The sequence below is a fragment of the Bos grunniens genome, chromosome 7 (assembly GCF_055505025.1).
Source record: "Bos grunniens cultivar Pamir isolate PY7600 chromosome 7, Bosgru_T2T1.0, whole genome shotgun sequence".
NCBI classification, from domain to species: domain Eukaryota; kingdom Metazoa; phylum Chordata; class Mammalia; order Artiodactyla; family Bovidae; genus Bos; species Bos grunniens.
The window spans coordinates 18128449-18149406 of record NC_141171.1 but is presented as its reverse complement, the minus strand read 5'-3'; the positions used below and the strand labels follow the sequence as shown (position 1 = coordinate 18149406).

At 47.9% G+C, this 20958-nt stretch overlaps 2 protein-coding genes across 4 annotated transcripts in view; one reads left to right on the top strand and one right to left on the bottom strand.

The window, feature by feature from the left end:
- ACER1 (alkaline ceramidase 1) overlaps positions 1–20958 on the bottom strand; it is a 54147-nt gene that overhangs the window by 32591 nt on the left and 598 nt on the right. For 2 of the 3 annotated variants that reach the window (XM_086409821.1, XM_086409824.1), the window contains exon 2: positions 19927–20439. The gene's annotated coding sequence lies outside the window, so the exon portion shown is untranslated. Of the gene's footprint in view, positions 1–19926; position 20958 lie in introns of those variants that run through there. The other variant, XM_086409825.1, reaches the window with a different exon arrangement.
- Positions 11975–17204, top strand: CLPP (caseinolytic mitochondrial matrix peptidase proteolytic subunit). The gene is made up of 6 exons (XM_086409819.1): positions 11975–12202; positions 12293–12364; positions 12877–12973; positions 13860–14047; positions 14780–14885; positions 16864–17204. The coding sequence occupies exons 1-6, from the start codon at positions 12017–12019 to the stop codon at positions 17031–17033; spliced, it is 819 nt and encodes a 272-aa protein (XP_086265945.1). The 5' UTR covers positions 11975–12016; the 3' UTR covers positions 17034–17204.

The following is a 20958-nucleotide window of genomic DNA, read 5'->3' as shown; positions in this document are numbered from 1 at the left end:
GACCAGCAGGCATCGAACCCCTGCAGTGGCAGGTGGATTTTTTTTTTTAATTATTAAAGTACAATAACACATTTAAGGAGACTTAGAAAATACAGAACAAGGTCACATACAGTTCCACTATATCTTATAATTTTTTTAAGTAGATAAATTAAGACTTCTGGTTGGAGTTCCAATATCAAACACTCAAAAATGAATAGACTGAATATACAGAGAAGTAAAAGGATATAGTATCAGCAGGTAGATTCTTAACTACAGGACCACCAGGGAAGTCCTAGAGTTGCTGTCTACTTGCTTACTTTTCTGGCTTTCTATTTAGGGGTGCAATGTACAATTGCCTCCTGAAATAAATGTATGGGATCATGTTTTTGAAAAGTGAGTTTAATTTAAAGATGATGCTTAAGTAAATCATGGTTACAGGCACAGAAGGGCAAAAATTTTAAATCTGAAAATATGCAAGGCTCTGAAAGACATGATTGGGCAATTGATGAACTTTAAAATCGTTGTTGCTCACTCTGTCATGTCCAAATCTTTGCAATCCCATGGACTGTCATTCACTGTCTCCTGGCGTTTGCTCAAACTCATGTCCATTGAGTCAGTGATGCCATCCAACCATCTCATCCTCTGTCACCCTCTTCTCCTCCTGACCTCAATCTTTCCCAGATTTCCCAGGTCTTTGAATATGGACTGTTTACTAGACAATAATATTAAATAGATAGAAATTTTCAGAATTCGATAAATGAATCACGGTTACCTAAGAGAGTATCCTGGGCTTCCTAGGTGAAACTAGTGGTAAAGAACCCGCATGCCAATGCAGGAGACATAAGAGATGTGGGTTCAATCCCTGGGTCAGGAAGGGAAGAAGGTACAACAACCCACTTAGTACTCTTGCCTGGAGAATTCCCATGGACAAAGGAGCCTGACAGGCTGCAGTCCATGAGGTCACACAGAGTCAGACACTGGCAGGCAATATGACAAAATATTAGTGATTGGTAAATTTGGGTAAACGATAGATGGCAGTTCATGGGATTTGTCTTGCAACTTTTCTGTTGCAATAGAAATGTTTCAACATGAAAAGTATTTTAAATTGACAAATTAGGGGCATTCCTTGGTAGTCCAGTGGTTAGGACTCCCCTCTTCCACTGCTGAAGCCCAGGGTTCAATCCCACAAGCCTCAGGGCAACTGAGTCATCGCACCAGAACTAGAGAGTTCATACACCACACCGAAAGATTCCAAATGTCAATGAAGATCCCAGGGACCATAACCAAGACCCATCAAAAGAAACTGGCCATCAGATCTGGCCATTTGAAAGTCACTGGTGACCTCACCCATTTGTGTCTCAGTGGAGTTGTGGGGGGAAAGTCCGGTTAGAGCGGGTTCAAGAGACACTAAAAAGGGAAGGAGTGAAAATATTGCCACCTGCTGCATCAACATGGATGAAACTAGAGATGATCAAAGACAAACAGCCTACCATATCATTTATATGTGGAATCTGAAAAAAAAAAAGATACATAGTTAACTTACTTACAAAACAAAAACAGACTTACCGACATAGAAAAAAACTATGGGAAAGCAGGGGTGGGGCGGGCGGCTGGGAGAGGGATACGTTAGGAGGTAGGGATTAACAGATCAACTCTGGTACATCCACACAACGGAATATTATTCAGCCTTGAAAGGAAAGAATGAATCAATGAATATACACAACGACACCAGTCACTCTCGAAAACACTACATTAATGAAAGAAGCCAGTCACAAAAGACTGCTTATTATATGGTTCCATCTACATGACATTCTAATAAAGGGAAATCTAATCCTGAGTGACAGAAAATTGGATAAATGGTCATTTGTAGATGAGGATAGGATGGGGTTACTGCAAAGGGACCCAGGGCAATCTTTCTTGGGTGATGGAAAGGTTCTCCGTGTTGACTGGGGAAGTGGAGACACTGTGGGTTTGTCAAAACTCATCAAACTATATGCTTAAAGTGTGCTCAGTAGTGTCTGATTCTCTGCAACTCCACGGACTATAGCTGGCCAGGCTCCTCCATCCATGGGATTTTTTCCCAGGCAAGATACTGGACCATGTTGCCATTTCCTATTCCAGGGGATCTTTCCAACCCAGGGATCTAACCCATGTCTCTTGCATCTCCTGCATTGGCAGGCGGATTCTTTACCACTAAGCCACCTGGGGCCTCCCTGATAGCTCAGCAGTAAAGAATCCGCCTGAGATGCAGGAGACTCAGGAGACGCTGGTTTGAGCCCTGGGTGGTGAAAATCCCCTGGAGGAGGAAGTGGCAATGTGCTCCAGTGTTCTTGCCTGGAAAAAAATCCCATGGACAGAGGAGCCTGGTGGGCTACAGTTCATGGGGTCTCAAAAAGTCAGAGATGACTAAGCCTAAAGCCTTAAAATGGATACATTTTATGAACTGGACATTACATGTCAATAGAGTTGATATTAAACCAAGCTGAACAAGGAAGAAAGAAGATAAAAGAAAATAGGGGTGTACATTGTTGTGGTCTTTGGGTGATGGAGTCCTGGGTTCATAGCAGAAATGGGTCAGGTGGGACTTCCCTGGTGGTCCAATGGCCACTCCCACACTCCCAATGCAGGGGGTCTGAGTTTGATCCCTGGTCAGGGAACTAGATCCCACACACCACAACTAAGAGTTCACATGCCACAGCTAACAGATCCTGCACAGCACAACTAAGACCCCGCACAGCCAAATAAATACATATTTTTTTAATGGGTCAGGGTATAGTGGGCTTAGCTGATGGTTCCACTGGTAGTCTGAGGCATTCACGCTGTGAATTTCCAGGACAGCTTACCAGGAACATATGGAGAAGACAGTCTCCTCTCTCTCCACTTAAAAACAGTGTTTTGCTTTCACTGTATTTTTTTAAATTCAGTTTCCATCTATTTCTGGTATGTCATTCCATTTTTCCATGTATGGCAGTCATTTAAAGTTTCTATTTTAAACTAAATGTATATTTGAATGTCTTAAATGAGGGGATTTACAGTAAAATTATTCATGATTGTATAGCTGGCACACATTTGCATGACTAAAGTTTAGAAAACCTCATGGTTTCCCACCAGTTTTTGTTGTGCTCTTTTCATGAAGGCAATGGCACCCTACTCCAGCACTCCTGCCTGGAAAATCCCATGGACGGAGGAGCCTGGTAGGCTGCAGTCCATGGGGTCGCTACGAGTTGGACACGACTGAGCAACTTCACTTTCACTTTTCACTTTCCTGCATTGGAGAAGGAAATGGCAACCCACTCAGTGTTCTTGCCTGGAGAATCCCAGGGACGGGGAAGCCTGGTGGGCTGCCGTCTATGGGGTCGCACAGAGTCGGACATGACTGAAGCGACTTAGCAGTAGCAGTTTCATGAATATTGAAATTTATAGGCTTGGTCTACCAGTTGGATTGCATTTCTTGAGGGTTTGTGTGTGTGTGTGTGTGCATGCATGTGTGTATGTGTGTGCATGCATGTGTGTGTGTGTGTGTGTGTACAGGCAGTGAAGTAACAGAGAGACTTTTATGAAGTATCAATACCTAATTACTTGCCTCCAGAAGAAGATTCTCCCCATTTGTCAGGTGAGGAGAATGCACTTAACGAAACTTTCAGATCCTCATCCAAGGTCTCAGGAAATAAGTAGTAGGGTAGAGACTGAACCCAGGACTCTCTCCCCTACCCTACCACCCCTTAACTGTTAATAATTACCACTGAACAACGACTGGAGACTTCCCTGGTGGTCCAATGTTTAGACTCCACACTTCCAATGCAGAGTGCACGAGTTCAATCCCTGTTTGGGGAACTAAGACCCCACATGTCACAGGCCAAAAATAATAATAATAACTGAATACTTTCCAGTTTAAAAATTGAAGCCATCTAGAAAAACTTAATTTGAAAAGATACATGTGCCTCAATGTTCACAGCAGCACTATTTACAATAGCCAAAACATGGAAGCAACTTAAGTGCCCATAACGAATGGATAAAGAAGATGCGGTATATATATATACAATGGAATAGTACTTAGCAGTAAAAAAAAATGAAATAATCCCATGTGTAGCAACATGGATGGATTACATCTAATTCCCATGGATGGAATTAGAGATTATTATACTAAATGATGGAGAAGGCAATGGCACCCCACTCCAGTACTCTTGCCTGGAAAATCCCATGGATGGAGGAGCCTGTGGGCTGCAGTCCATGGGGTCGCTAAGAGTCGGACACGACTGAGCAACTTCACTTTCACTTTTCACTTTCATGCATTGGAGAGGGAAATGGCAACCCACTCCAGTGTTCTTGCCTGGAGAATCCCAGGGACAGGGGAGCCTGGTGGGCTGCCGTCTATGGGGTCACACAGAGTTGGACACGACTGAAGCAACTTAGCAGCAGCATACTAAGTGAAGTAAGCCAAACAGATAAAGACAAGTACCATAAAACATCACTTACATGTGGAATCTAAAAAAAAAAAAAAAAACGATAAAAATGAACTTATTTACAAAACGATAAAAATGAACTTATTTACAAAACAGAAATAGACTCACAGAAATAGAAAACAGCACAGGCATATGGGGTCTTAGTTTCCCAACCAGGGATCAAACCCATGCCCTCTGCAGTAGAAGCTCAAAGTCCTGACTACTGGAATTTTCATATACTCCAAAAGCTTTTAAAATTACACCACGGGGGGCTTCCCTGGTGGTCCAGTGGTTAAGAGTCTGCCTGCCAGTGCTGGAAACACACCAGTTCAATCCCTGGTCTGGGAAGATCCCACATGCTGCAGAGCAACCAAGCCCGTGCACCGCAACTACTGAAGCCTGGACTCTAGAACCTGTGTTCTGCAACAAGAGAAGCCACCTCAATGAGAAGCCTGCCTGGCCCAACTAGAAAGTAGCCCCCACTCAATGCGACTAGAGAAAGCCCATATGCAGCACCAAAGACCCAGCACAGCCAAAAATAAATAAATGAAATATTTTTTAAAAATTACACCATGGGACTCTTTCCATGTCAATAAAAGTGAATACACAGAGACTTCCCTGGTGGTTCAGTGGTTAAGACTCAGCTCCCACTGCAGGGGGCCCAGGTTTGATTCCTGGTTGGAGAACTAGGATCCCACCTGCTGCTATGCAGCAAGGCCAAATAGGGGGATAAAAAAAAGTGAATGCACAATATCTTTGTCATTGCTGACAACCCATTTAAATGCCCCTCCCCCACTCAATTGCAGGAGACCTGGAATCAATCCCTGGAATGGGAAGATCCCCTAGAGAAGGAATGACAACCCACTCCAATATCCTTGCCTGGAGAATTCCATGGGCAGAGGAGCCTGGTGGGCTACAGTTCATGAGATCGCAAAAAGTCAGACATGACTGAATGACTAACATTCCCCTCCACCCCACCCCACCCCTACAATCCCCCTACCCCAGCTCAATGGCTCCCCAAAGCATCTGATGCTTCTGAAACTGATGGCTGATCTCAACAGCCTGCCCACCTGCCACGTTTGTTCTTCTGGACCATTCTCTTCCTTGGGCCTGTGACTGACCCCATCCTGGTCCTGGGTCCCTCCTCTCACTTCAACCCATTGTTCCTGGGACAGGGTGGGGAGGGGAGAGCTCACCCTCTCCCATGCTGCCTGAGTGCCAGAATTACAGAACCATCCGCTGCCTGGAAGTCTCCACTCTGGTATCCACAGGCTGTCCTAGCTCCCCAGATCCCAACCCAGTGGTTCTGAGCAGCGGCCATTGCACAATGTCTAGAGACCTTCTCGGTGGACGTAACTGGGAGGACGCTACTGACACCTAGTGAATGGAGGCTAGGTGTGCAGGATGAACCCCCACAACAAAGAACTTCAGGCTGGCGGTTCCCAACATTTTTGGAAACCAGGGACCGGTTTCATGGAAGACAATTTTCCCGTGGATTGGGTTGGGGGTGGGGATAGAGGGAGAGCGGGGAGGGCTGATTTCAGAATGACTCAAGGGCATTACATTTATTGTGCACTTTATTTCTAATCTAATGCTTCCACTGATCTGACAGGAGGTACCAGTCTGTGCCCCGGAGGTTGGGGACCCCTGTGTTGTGTGCTCAGTCACTCAGTCATGTCCCACTCTTTGTGACGCTATGGACTGTAGCCCATCAGGCTCCTCGTCCAGGGGATCCTCCTGACCCGGGGATCAAACCTCTGTCTCTTACATCTGCCCTAATCTTACCCCAAACCGACATCCCCATCTCAGTAAAAATCACCTCCATGCCCCCAGTGACTCCAGCCAGGCAGGTTTGAAGCTTCCCTTCCCCTCCCTCACCAAATTCAATCCACTCCTGAATTAATCAGGTAATACTAGATGCTGCAACAAACAACCCAAAATGTTTAATGACTCAGATATGATGGAAGCTTGTTTGTTCATTTTTTAATTTCTTTTTTTGGGGGTATGATTTTTTAAATGTATTTTTAATTGGAGGATAATTCCTTTACAATTTTTTTGTTGATTTATTCAGGAAATTTGTTGCTTAGCCATATAAAATCCAAAATGTAAGAAGAAAGGAAAAAAATCCAAAATGTATGTTCCTGGGACTTCTCCATTGGTCCCGTGGCTAAGACTCCAAACTCCCAAAGCAGGAAGCCCGGATTCAATCCCTGCTTGGGGAACTAGCTCCTGCATATCGCAACTAAAAGTTCACATGCCACAACTAAAGATCCCATGTGCTGCAAAAAAAAAAAAAAAAGAGAGAGAGATCCTGTGTGCAGCCTAATAAATAACTTTTTTAAAGTGTGCCCCTGACTGGCAGGTGGTTCCCCTCCCAGGCTCCTCCTAGGGTCCCACCTTGTTCATCAGGCCACTGCACTCAGCTTCGAGAGCTGATGGAAGTCGAAAGAGCGGGGCGAAGTCATGCCTATTTCCCTAACTCCTGGATTTGTAAGGGTCACACAGCATCTCCTTGCAGGGTCCCTTGGTGAATGAACACATCACATGACTTCTGGGATGCAAGGGATGCTGAGAAATGCAGCCCCAGGATGCAAGGGTGTGGCAACCACTCTCCAAGATGACCTCCAATGATACCCACCTCCTGGTAGTCACCCCCAGCATAGTCCCTGGTCCAACACTGAATCGTGGTTAGCCTGTGTGACCACTAGAAGTAACCACGTGTGAGTTTCAAAGCTGAGCTATATTACACATTAGAGCTTCCACCGTGCTCTCTTGGATCACTTATTCTAGGGGGAAGCTGGCTGCCATGTTGTGAGGACACTCAATTAATCAAAAGGTCTATTTGGGAAAGAACTAAAGCCTCCCAACAGTAGTCAACTATCCAACTTGTCTGGCATCCAACTTGCTATCTATGAGTGAGCCATCTTGGATGTGAATTCTTCAATTAGTTGAGCATTTGTGTTTTATTATTCTTCTTCTTGGCCTCTTTGGCCTCGCCTCGTGGCTCATGGGATTTTCATTTCCCAACCAGGGATAGAACCTGGGCCCCAGCAGTAAAAATTTGGAATCCTAACCACTGGACCACCAGAGAATTTCCCATAATGCATGTTCAACTTATGATATGTTCATGTATGATGGGTTTATCAGATGTAACCTTATCATTAGTCAAGGAAGATCTGTTCTGTCATAAATAACCCTGTGGCTAAATCTCGCTTTGGACCATTTCCTAAAAATGAGTCACTACAAGTAGAGTGTAAGAATTTGAAATTTGGTGCCAACTTCAATTCCAGTAGTAATACCCTCATTGAGCCTTTACCTGGGGGGATCCATTTACCCACAGCCTATTCAGCCCTCAAGGTTTCTGTTTCTTTCTTTCCTTTTTTTTTTTAATTTTCAATCTCTATCAATTCAACGGGCCTGTTTTGCATTCATCTAAGAGAAGGAAACAGTGATCAGAGTTTCTCTTGGATCCTGGACTGAAAACTGGTGCTCAGATGCTCAGTTGTGTCCAACTCTTTGTGACCCCAAAGACTGTAGCCCACCAGGCTCCTCTGTCCATGAGATTTCCCAGGCCAGAATATTGGAGTGAATTGCCATTTCCTCTTCCAGGGGATCTTCCCAATCTAGGGATTGAACCCGTGTCTCTTACATCTCCTGCACTGGCAGGAGAATTCTTTACCACTAGCGCCACCTGGGAAGCCCAAAAACCGGTAGGATGGACTGATTTGCAGCCAAGTGTTCAAACTGATTCTTCCTCCCCTGATTCATTCATTCATTGGGAATATTCAGAGCAAAGTCTGGAAAAACAAGAGACTGGTAAATATCTGAGTGCCTATAATGTGCCAGGTACTGTTCAAAAGTTGCTTTTTTTTTTTTCATTTCAGGTCACTGTCCACTTTAATTTAGATTGGTGACTTTCAACCAGAAGCAGGTCTATTCTTAGCAGGGGGCACTTCAGCACCTGGCAAATTTGGAGACAGCTTGTGTTGTTATGATGGAGAGGGGATTCCTAGTATCTAGTGGGTGGGGGCCGGGGATGCTGCTCCACACCCTACAGTGCCCAGGACGGCACCCGCTCCCCAACAAAGAATCATCTAACCCAGAATGTTAACAGTCCTGAGGTTGGAAAACCCCAGTTTAAATGAAGTGGAATAGAAGACAGTAGAATATATCAGAAGGGGTTGCTCAAAAAACAAATAAGTATCATTTCACAAGGCTTCTCTAAGGAGGTAATGATTTTTTGGTTTTGTTTTTTTAATATTTATTTATTTGGCTGTTCCAGGTCTTGGTTGTGACATACGGGATCTTTAGTTGCTGCGTGAAAACTCTTAGTTGCAGGATGTGTGATCTAGGTCCCTGACCAGGGATTAAACCCAGGCCCTCTTCTTTGGGAGCAGAGTCTTAGCTACTTGATTACCAGGTAAGTCCTAAGGAAATGGTGTTTGAACAGAGATTTTTGTGTTGAGCAGGATTCAGGCAGAGGACACAAGCAGAGGCCAAGTGGCTAGAAGGCACTTGGCATGTCTGGGGAGCAGAAAGTGGGTCAGCGTGGACCCTGAAACCAAGTGGAGAAGAAAGGGTGGAGGAGAGGAAGGTAGAGGTCAGCTGGGGTGATGGGAAGCCAAGGAGAGGATTTTAGGTAAAAGAGGGATATGGTTTTGTTTCTAGGGAGTATCCTGATAGTCTAGTGGTTAGGATTTGCCCAGATTCAATCCCTGGTCAGGGAACTAAGATCCCACAAGCCATGAGGCCCAGTGGCTGCCCTCTCCCACCAAGAAAAAAGCCTTTACAAGGATCACTCAAGCTGCTGAATGAAATAACAGCAAGGAGTCCAGAGCAGGGGAGAAGCTACAACACTGACCAGGGTGTTTTTCAGGGTAGTGACAAGGATGCAGGAGGTGAAAAATAGTTGAACTGTGCTTAGATAGAGCAGGTGTAACACAGGCAGTGAGGGCAGAAGTGTGGGGCAGTGTTTGAGTGGGGCACTGCAGGCATGGGGGGCACTGATGGGACAGCCCTTCTCCCCAGAGGCAGGGTGGGAGCTCCGGCCTCAGGGAAGTGGGCTGGGCAGGGTCACCCACCTGACTCATAGCAGAAACTGGAGGGGCCAATACTGCTCCCCCACTTCTTCAGTCCCTGCAGTGGGAACACCACTCCTAGCAACAGGGTGCCTGCAGTGAGTGAGTCAAAGTCGCTCAGTCGTGTCCGACTCTTTGCAACTGTACAGCCCATGGAATTCTCCAGACCAGAATGCTGGAATGGGTAGCCATTCCCTTCTCCAGGGGATCTTCCCAACCCAGGGACCAAACCCAGGTTTCCCGAATTCCAGGTGGATTCTTTACCAGGTGCCTCCAAGGTCTCCTCTATACTCTTCCGCTTCCACGTTCTTTCCTCTTTCCTGCCCCTGATTCCATAAGGTGAAAAGTGTCTGTGTCCTTCTCTATTTTCTCATCAGACCGGGCACAAAACTATGCTTATCTAGGACACCTAGCTTTGAGTTTAGAGTCCAACAATTAGGAATGGTCTGCCTGTGAATTCCTACCTATGCATCAAAAGCCATGCCAAATGGACCCCCATTTGGGAGGGCATCTTGGATGCCCGTGGTTGCAGATCTAACACAATAACTCATACACATCAGTTACCATATGTAAAATTAGACAGCCAGTGGAAATGTGCTGTATGACACAAGGAGCTCAAATCCGGCGCTCGGTGACAAACTAGAGGAGTGGGATGGGGTGGGAGGTGGGAGGAAGGTTCAAGAGGGAGGGGACATATGTATACCTATGGCTGATTCATGTTGATATATGGCAGAAACCATATTGTAAAGCAACTATCCTCCAATTAAAAATAAATAAAATTAAATATATATAGAATAATGTATATAATATATAAATAGTAAATATGTGTATATATATATATATAGAGAGAGAGAGAGAGAGAAATCTCTCCCACCAAATACACATCAATAGCTAATACAAATCGAGTACTTGTTACATTCCAGGTCCAATTCTGAGGACCTGACAATGATCCCAGGATGTAGTTTATTACTATCATGTCCATTCTATAGAGAGGAAATTAAGGCTCAGGGACACACAAACTAGTTGAGTAACGGGTGTGGTGACCCAAGGACTACAGAGCTGATGAAACCAAGGAGGGTCTTGGAATGCAGGAATGGGAAAACCAGACCCTCATCATCCTTCTCTCCCCTCCCCATGTTGTAACTATTAACAGATTTCAGGTCCTCCGGTCTCCCCTCCTACCCCACACAGGGAGAAGGTATTTGCCTTACTCTTCCCCCACCCAGTATACGTGCGTCATCCAATCAGCAAATGACCCGCAAGACTCCTATCCCACTCCTTGTACCCTGGGTATAAAAGTGGACTAAGGACCCCTATTCAACGTTGGTTCTCCCTTGAGCTGGCCCACTAACAGTGTCTCCCACTCTGATAAACTTTATTCTCCTCTCATTCTGCTTAATGTCCAAAAAGTCTTTTCCAACCCGCGCATGGACCATGACAGTGGGGCCAAGATTTAAACACAAAGATTGCCACTCAGCAGCAGGAATCCCTAAATCCTTCCCTGTAAAACCGGTTTGATCATCACTATCTTCCAAACAAGAAACTTCAGGCTCAGAGGAGTTAAGCAATGCACCCGAAGATCACACAGCATGTCAGTGGTTAAACCAGGCTTGGCATACGGGTAAGCTGCCTTCAAAGCCCTCAGATCTTTTTTTTTTTTTTTTTTTTAAGTTTTGAAATATGTTAATTTACCCCTAAAAGTTACATTAAATGAAGAATTTTTGTTTTTATTTTTTATTGAAGTATAGTTGAATTCAAAGCCCTAAGCCCTTAAGCTACCTCCTTTGCCACTTCATCTCTGGGTTCAAAGTGTACTTAATGAGCATCTACTGTGTGCCAGGCAACGGTTCTAGGCTCTGGACACAAAATACGGAACAACTCCCAGGTGACATTTGAACTGAAAGATGAAAGAGAACCTCTAGATCGTCTAGATGGAAAAGAGGTTCCAAACGTTACCAGGAGCCTTCCTTCACCCCCCACCTCCCCACACACACCTTTGTCCATCGTCCTCCCTTTGCCAGGAATGCCTTTCCCTACATAACAAACTCCTATATATCCTTCAAAGCCCAGCTCCAACACCTGCTCCTCCTAGGAAGCCTTTCCAGACCGACCTCCCGGGTGGAAGTCCGCAACTTCCACCCTTGGGCTTGCATATCTTGGGGCCTTCCCACTACCCCATACATAACCATAGACGGATGGGAAGGTCTCGGGAGTCGGCCCCACCAGGCTAGATGATCGTTGAAGCCCAGGCCCAGTGGGCGCACGGAGCTGATTTTTTTTAATTAGCAACGAAGAGCAGAAAATTCTTCAGGAAGAAGACCCTAACAGGTATCTTGGAAGCTCTCCAGTTCCACTCTGGCACCACTTCTCTTGCTCCGCCCCTCCAACGCCCCGCCCCGAAACGTGCCCCATGCTTCACGGAAGTGGGCGGTCTCGTGAGGCAGCGCCGCGGGCGCAAAGCACGCTGAGAGTTGTAGTTCCGGCATCGTACGGAAGCCGAGAGGGACGTGCCGCGCGATGTGGCCCAAAATATTGCTTAGGGGGTGCCGGGTGGCGGCCGGCTTGTGCCCAGCACTGGGGCCTCGCCTCGCCGCCCGCTTTCCCCCGCAGCGGACGCCCGAGAATCGCCTGGCCCCGCAGCGGAACCTGCACGCGACGGCGGCCCGGGCTCTCCCGCTCATTCCCATCGTGGTGGAGCAGACGGTACAGTGGCCGGGCGGGGACACGGCCCGGGGGTGCAACGGCTTGGGGCACGGAGGGCGTCTGACCCTCACCCGCGTCTTTCTTCCCCAGGGTCGCGGTGAGCGCGCCTATGACATCTACTCGCGGCTGCTTCGGGAGCGTATTGTGTGCGTCATGGGCCCTGTGAGTGCCTCGCGCCGCGATCCTCCCCTTCGTCTGCCCAGATCTCCGCAAACCTCCTTGATCCTCTGACTTCTCCCCCATGACTTTCCTCCCTAGGCTGACGCTCTTGTCCCAGTCTGACACTCCCTGCTTCTTGGGCACATAAGCCCCCTGATGCGCCCTCCTGACCTGTAGTCCCCCTTCTACTCCTTTAAATCCTCTGCGTCTCCCTCCCTAATTTCTGACTCCCTCCTCACCAATGATCCTCCTTCCCATTCCTGGGCTCCTATCCCTCTCCCCAACCTCCTCACCCTTTTCCTTCCTGCTGCCTGAGTCCCCCCTTCCTGTGTCCCCAACCCCCTGGTTCCGGATCACCCCCACCACATCCACTCCTGATCCTGAACGCTTCCCCATCTGTCTTACTTGGGCCCTGACCACCTTTCTGGTGCCCTGACTCAACCCCAGCCACCCCATAACTGCTGCCCTTAGCTTTCACCCCCATTTGGGGACACCCCTGCTCTCCTCACTTGCAGATCGATGACAGTGTCGCCAGCCTGGTCATCGCGCAGCTGCTGTTCCTGCAGTCGGAAAGCAACAAGAAGCCCATCCACATGTATATCAACAGCCCCGGTGAGCAGGGCCTTCCCGGGTCCCATGGGCACTCCTGGGGACACACCAGATGACTCCAGGGACTGAGACCCCTAATTAGGGAGGTTCTGTCTCTGAAGCAAGAAAGGGGGCAGAGCTTCCTTCGGAATCTCCAGAGGGTCTGGAAACCTCCAAAAGCTGCCTCTTCCCTTGCTTTTTTAAAGAGGCACCTGAACCTGCCTCTCCGTTGTCAAAATTTTTTAAACTGGTAGATTCCACCCTATCCCCCAAAAAAGGTAGAATAGCCAACAGCCAATTTATTTTATTTTGGTCGAGTTGTTCCTCCTGTGGGATCTTAGTTCCCTGAGCAGGGATCAAACTCAGGCCCATGGCAGTAAAAGCCCTAACCACTGCACACATGGGGAATTCCCTGAATAGCTGGTCTTAATTGATCGTTTACTGTGCTGGGAACTTTTATAAGCACTTTGTAAGCATTTAACTCATTTTCTTCATGCAGCCTCACGTGATGGGTAGTGTTTAGTTATCTCCAACCTACAAGGAGGTACCATGTCTCCAAGAGACTGGATAACTTGCCTCTTGCATCACATGTGATGACCTGACCAGCCAGGGGTCATACCCAGGCAGACTGGCTCCAGAGTCTTCGCTCGTAGTTATTACATTCTCCCAATTCTTGAGAATGTGGCCAATCTCATCCTCCACTGGGTCCACATCCAAGTGTGGCAACTGTCAGCTCGCTTTGGAGCCAGCCCTCCAAAAGCGAGGAGCTTTTGTTGCCCCCACCTGCTCTGTGTCTCCTTCCTACCCCTGGGAGTATTTCTGTTTGAGACCCCAGCCCTCTTCAGGGCCTTAGGGGAAAGGATGGTGGGGGGTAGCTGGCACAGCCCCTCACTCTCGGCCCCATCTGCAGGTGGCGTGGTGACCTCGGGCCTGGCCATCTACGACACGATGCAATACATCCTGAACCCCATCTGCACGTGGTGTGTGGGCCAGGCAGCCAGCATGGGCTCCCTGCTTCTGGCTGCTGGCACCCCAGGCATGCGCCACTCACTCCCCAACTCCCGCATCATGATCCACCAGCCCTCTGGGGGTGCCCGGGTGAGTGTGCCTTGAGAGCTGCTTTGGGGGTGGGGATGGGGGTCTAGACAGGTGAACCAGCCAGAGAGGCAGGAGTCACATGACGGGGTGGGTTTTAAATGTAGGTTTTGTTGGTATGCAGATATGGTGAGGCCAACTGATCAGGAGAGGGTTACCATTAAAAAGTTTGTGACTCACAGATCCCAAGAGGAGGGTGTGTGCCAGGCCTTGGGGACCACACAGATGGGCACCAGGGCTGGTCAAGAGGAGAATGTGGGCAGGAGCCTTCTTCAAGGTTTCTGCTGGAAAGAACGTGTGAGGTTAGGATGGGCCAGCGTGAATAGTGTTAGTGGGCTCTAGGTCATAGGGATTGTCCCTAGTTGTCTGGTACCCTGGGGTGATGGGGCAGGAGGATGGTGACCCAGGGTGTGAGAGCTCTGCAGAGGAGGTGGCAGGGGTGTGGGCTTGGACTGGCGGCTTTGCATGTGAAAAGTGTGTTCTGGGCAGCTTTCTGATGTCTCTAGGAAATTAGCTCCCTCCCTTCTAGTCAGGGAGGCACCAGCTGCCAGAAATAAGAACATAGAGTTAATACAGAGAGCCTTCCTGGAGATGGTGACGATGAAACAGGCTATAGAGGCCTGTCCCACCTGCCTGAATGCTGGCAGCCAGAGCCCAGGGCAGTCTCCTGAGTCCCTGTCCCTTCGAGTGGCAGACCCTGATCCCAACCTCCCCCTTCTTGGGATGGCCCCCCAGGGCCAAGCCACAGACATCGCCATCCAGGCAGAGGAGATCATGAAGCTCAAGAAGCAGCTCTACAGCATCTACGCCAAGCACACCAAACAGAGCCTGCAGGTGATCGGTGAGCGCCCCCTACAAGGCCCTCGGCTGCTGTCTTATTGGAACCAACACAGGCGTACGGGTCAGGCCTCTGGACCTGGTGAGGCTGACACCAGGCTGGATCGTCCTGTGGTGGGGGCCCTCCAGGGCCCTGCAGGATGTGTAGCACATCCTCAGGCGCTGCCCACCAGCTGCCAGCAGCACCTCCAGGGGTGATGGCCAGAACAGTCTCCAGCCATCACCCCGTGTCCCCTGGGGATCAGAATCCCCACCCCACCCCACCCCCAGTTGAGAACCCCTGTTCTGAGCACTTTTTTTAGAGACCCAGGGACTTCCCTGGTGGTCTAGTGGTTAAGACTCCACACTTCCACTGCAGGGGATGCAGGTCTGATCTCTGGTCAGAGAATTAAGATCCCACATGCCACACAGTATGGCCAAGAAAAGATAATGATAATAATTTAAAAATTAAAAGACATAAAAACTTGACTGAAAGAGGTCCAAAGGCTTTGAACAGGGTCTCCCACAAAGAAGATTGCAAATGGCCAAGAAACAGAAGCCAAGGTTCTCATCACCTTTAGTGATGATGTTTAATAATGATGTGTCACCAGTGGGACTTCCCTGGAGGTCCAGTGCTTAGGACTCCGCGTTTCCACTGCAAGGGGCACAGGTTCCATCCCTGGTTGGGGAACCAAGATCCCACATGCTGCATGTGGTGTGGCCAATAAAAAAGAAAAAATGATAATAATGACATCATCAGTTATTCGGGAAAGGCAGATCAAGGCCCTGATGAGATATCATTTCAGTCCACTGTGCTGGGTGTGCTCAATTGGATCCAGTTCTTTGAGACTCCACGGACTATAGGCCTCCAGGCTCCTCTGTCCAGGGGATTGTCCAGGCAACAATACTGGAGTGGGTTGCCATTTCCTACTCCATTTCAATCCACTGGAGCAGCTCAAATAGAAAATACTGACACCACTGAATGCTGAGGGGAGCCTGGAGCCACTGGAACGGTTATCCACTGCAGGCAACGGTGATAACTACAACCACTTGGGGAAGCTGTTAGGGCTCTGAGGGTGAACACCCAGAGAGACACCTGCTTCCTCTGCTCGGCATGTAACCAAGGGAATCAAGCGCTTCTGTCCGAAGATGCAGACGGGAATGTAGTCCTGTTCCTACAGTCTCAAATGGGGAAAGACCCAAGTGCCTGACAACAGAATGAGTGGCCAGTGGTGGTATATTCATGAGGTGGGACGCTACACAGCCACAAGGACTGGGCCACAGCCTAGATAAATCTCCAAAACAGTGCTGAGTGGGAAAAGGAGTAAACGCTCTGGTTATATGTTTATTTACTTTTTTAATTAATTCACTTTAATTTTCTTTTTTTTTTTACCATATTGCTCAGCATGCAAAATCCCCAACCAGGGGTCCAACCCATGTCCCTGGCAGTGAAAGTATGGAGTCCTTTTTTTTTTTTTTAATTTGGCTGCACCAGGTCTTAGCTACAGCACGTAAGACCTAGTTCCCTGACGAGGGATGGAACCCAGGACCCCTGCATTGAGAGTGTGGAGTCTTAACCACTAGACCGCCAGGGAAGTCCCTGTGATTGTGTATTTAAAGAGCAAAAAACTGGCATAACCTCTATGCCATTAGGCCACTGTTAGGGGGTGGGGGCGGGAGTGGGGGTGGACACTTAGCAACTGGATGTGTCCCCAGCAGGGTTTGGAGGGTCTGATCTGAGTGCTGGCCGCATGGGTGGGTTCAGTCTGAAAATCACCACACTGCCCACTCCCACGATCTGTGCCCTTTCCTAGATGTGTATTTACATATCAACAAGCTATCAAAAAAAAAAGAAACAGGTATTTTACTGGTGGGGAAACTCAAGGCACAGGGATGGGGAGGCCAGGGTCACACAGGGTGGACTTGGGCTGATTGAGGACTGGAATGTGGCCCTTGGGTGTCCATTCTTCACCACCCACATCCTGCCTGTACGCCCCCTGCAGAGTCAGCCATGGAGAGGGACCGCTACATGAGCCCCATGGAGGCCCAGGAGTTCGGCATCTTGGACAAGGTTCTGGTCCACCCCCCACAGGATGGGGAGGACGAGCCGGAGCTGGTACAGAAGGAGCCGGGGGAGCCAACAGCAGTAGAACCCGCCCCAGCCAGCGCCTGAGAACTGGCCTCCCTCTTGCCCTCCCAGGGAGAGCGGAGGCGCCTGGCCTGTGAGCCCCTCCACACTGAGCCTGGAGGGGCCCCTTGAGGAACTGTGGATTTGGGGGTGCCCCTCTGGGTGGGCAGCCCAACTGAGACACTGTGATTTTAAATTAAATCTTTGTAGCCTTTGCTCCCGGCTCCGGCACCTTCCCTCTGGCGTCTACCCTGGCTCACGTGTGCCTTCACCCTGACCTTCATCTTGAGCAGAGCTAAGAGCCTACATGACACTCCAGAGGCCACAACTTACTGTGGAGAAGACAGAAGTCTCCGTCCTGAAGAAACTTACATTCTTGGGAAAGTAGACAGTTGGTTTTTTTTTTTTTTTTTTTTAAATCAGGGCAAGAGATATGCAGTGTCGGGTGTGTGTGACAAGAATTAGATGAAATGACCCGCAGAGGCCTTGCTGAGAAGGTAACATTAGAGCAAAGACCTGAAGGAGGTGACGGTCAGGGGAGCCAGATTGCTATCTTGGGACACAGCAGTCCTGGCAGAAGGCATGGCAAGTGCAAAGGTCTTGTGGCAGGACTATACCTGGCACATGAGGGGAACCATGAGGGAGCTGGGGTGGCTGGAGGGAGGGAGTGAGTGAGGGGAAGAGTAGAGATAAGAGCAGAAGAGGAGTATAGATCGTAAAAGGTCTGGTAGGGCTTCGCAGATGGCTCAGCGGTAAATAATTCACCTGCCAAGATTCAGTCCCTGGGTTGGGAAGATCCCCTGGAGGAGGAAATGGCAACGCACACCAGTATCCTTGCCTGGACAATCCCATGGACAGAGGAGCTTGGCAGCCTACAGTCCATGGGGTCGCAAAAAGTCAGACACGACTTAGTGATTAAACAGCAGCAGGTCTGAGATAGGAGGGAGGTGCCCCATGGAAGGTTTCAAGAAAAGGAACAGGGGACTTCCCTGGTGGTCCAGTAGCTAAGACTCTGCACTCCCAGTGCAGGGGGTCTGGGTTCAATCCCTGGTCAGGGAACTAAGATCCCACATAGTGCAACTAAGCCCGAGTGCTGAAACTCCTGAGCCTGCACCACAACAAAGACCCAGGACAGCCAAAAAAGAAACAGGAGCCACAGAGTGGTGGGTGGAGGGCGGCAAGCACAGGAACCTGGAGTGAGGAGACTTGGAACCACCCAGAGGAAGGGTGACCTGGCCCCAGCCACATGGTGAGAGAGGCTGGTTTCCAGCCAGGTTTTAAAGGCAGGGCTTACAGGTAGGATGTGAGATTTGAGACAGAACGAAATCTCCCCAAACTCCTAGGTGTTGGCCCAAAGCAGCCAGAAAGATAAGATGTTTCCAGGAGAGCTGGGGAGAGGAGCAGGGGTCGGGATCAAGAGTTGATTTTGGATGTCTGAAGTCTAGCGTGCCTCTCCCCTTCCGCCCCCACCCCCTACCCAGGGTTGGAATAAAAATGTAGGAGACTTCAGTGTGTCCATGAGTTAGCAGTCAGGCTGAGAACTCGTTATGGCACTTGGCCCTGCAGAAATCACTAGTGGCCTTCAGTAAGACCACTTTTAGTGCTAGGGGGCCAAAAGCCAGGTTGGAGTGGACCCAGAGAGAAGGGGCTGGAAAATACTGGGAGCTAGACAAGTTTTTCAAGGAATTTTGCTGTCAGAGCAAAGAACAATTTTTGTTGTTGGTTTTTTTTAATACAGACTTTTTAATTTGGCTTCATTCATCAATTACATTTGGTTGAACTTTTTCATTCTGCGCAATTTAAAATATATACAAAAGTGGAGAAGACCCTCGTGGTCCATTGGTTAATAATGGCCTGCCAATGCAGGGGACACAGGTTTAATCCCTGGTCCGGGAAGATTCCACATGCTTCAGAGTAAGTAAGCCTGTGCGCCACAACTACTGAAGCCCACATGCCCTAGAACCTGTGCTCCACAAGAGACACCATCCCAGTGAGAAGCCTGGGCACCAAAACTAGAGAGTAGCCCCTGCTCTCCACAACTAGAGAAAAGCCCACACAGCAATGAAGACCCGGTGCTGCCAAAAAAAAAAAAAAACACCTGTAGTAATTTTGTTTAAAATAGGAAAAAAAGTAGAGAAACTAGAATAATGAGGTCTTGTGTACCCACCACACCAATTCATGGCTGATTATGACTCGTCCCTCGCCTGCCTCTACAGAGCCTCTACCATGGCTTTGTAGTACTTTGAAGCAAATCCCAGCTTTTCATTTCATCTGTAATATTTCAGTATGTATTTCTAAAAGGATAAGTAATTTTATTTCTCAAAAATACTAAGAATAACCACATGACCCAGCAATCTATTCCTTTTGGTATATAGCCTTAAAAAAAAAAAAAAACTATTTAGAAAAGATAACATGCATGCCAATATTCATGGCATTGTCTACAACTGCCAAGATACAGAAGCAATCTAAGTGTCCATCAACAGATGAATGGATGAAGAAGATACAGTACATATACACAATGGAATATTACTCAGCCATAAAAAAGAATGAAATAATGCCATTTGCAGCAACATGTATATGGACTTGGAGGGTATTATGTTAAGTGCGTTAAGTCAGACAGACATTCTGTATCATATCACTATTACGTAGAATCTAAAAAATAAGTTAGTCAATAAAACAAACAAAAAAACCAGACTCACAGACACAGAACAAACCAGTGGTTACCAGTGGGGAGAGGGAAGGAGGAGGGGCAATATAACTAGGGGATTTTTTTAAAAAAAGATTATCAGGAGAGTCTATGAAATCATGCATGTGAAACTTTTAAAAACTGTAAAGTGCTACAGAATTTAAAGAACTTACAAAAAAGGTTAATAAAGGACAAGGAATGTTTAAAAAAGAACCACAACATCATTTTCAACCAGAAAAAAATAACGCTTACCGTAGTCGAATATTCAACCGCGTCCAAATATTCAACCGCGTCCAAATATTCAACCGCGTCCAAATTTCCCTGGTGATCACTTTTTTTTTTTTTTAATTTTTCCAATCAGGATCCAAATAAGGTGCAGGCATTGCCACTGGTTGATAAATCTGTAAGTGTCTTGTTATTGCGGTTTTCCCCTTTAATCTCTTAATGTCTCTCTCCCTCTTTTTCTTCTCTTTTCTTGAACTTAACTTGTTGGAGAAACAGGGTCGTGTGTCTTACGAACTTTCCCTCTGAATTTTGAGGATGCGATTCTGTCCTTGGTACTTCCGGTACCCGGTGTCTAAATCTAGACAAGTCTGATCCGATTCAGGTTCCGCTTTTCGGCCAATGACCTTGGAGTGAGGGTGCCTTCTAGCGGGAGATATTTTAAAACCAGTTGTCCCTGTTTCCATGACATTAGGAGCAGATGATAGTCCTTGTCTAGAATTTTCAGCCCAATAAGGACTGAAAAATGGTGACATTCCAATTCTGCCATTAAAGGAAGAGGAATTTTTGTTTATGTACTGTTTTTAAACAAAATGTGTAAACAGTTTGTGGTGGTTGTGGTGGTTTAGTCACCAAGTCGTGTCCGACTCTTGGGATCCCATGGACTGTAGCCTGTCAGGCTCCTCTGTCCATGGGATTCTCCAGACAAGAATGCTGGAGGGGGTTGCCATTTCCTTCTCCAGGGGATCATCCCGACCCGGGAATCTGACCGGGCCTCCTGCATTGCACGCAGATGATTTACCAACTGAGCTATGAAGGAAGCCCAAAACAGTTTATATACTGTTTTAAACTGGAAGCCAGCCTGTTTGTATGAGGATTGGGCGGGGGGGAGGGGGGGGTTCGGGATGGGAGGCGCCTCGCCTTGACCTTTGACTGAAACCCGTAAGTCCACAAACCTGGTCCCACCCCATAATCACAGCCTTAATGTCACTCCCCTAACTCCTACAGTTCAGCCTGACTGGACTCTAACCTTAACTTCATAGCCTTGGCCCAATTCCCTCT

Bases quoted from the DNA above. Each gene is read 5' to 3' on its own strand.
- CLPP (XM_086409819.1), top strand. From the start codon at position 12,017: ATGTGGCCCAAAATATTGCTTAGGGGGTGCCGGGTGGCGGCCGGCTTG. The intron at 12,203-12,292 runs GTACAGTGGCCG...TTTCTTCCCCAG, and splicing joins CCATCGTGGTGGAGCAGACG to GGTCGCGGTGAGCGCGCCTA. The intron at 14,048-14,779 runs GTGAGTGTGCCT...ATGGCCCCCCAG, and splicing joins AGCCCTCTGGGGGTGCCCGG to GGCCAAGCCACAGACATCGC.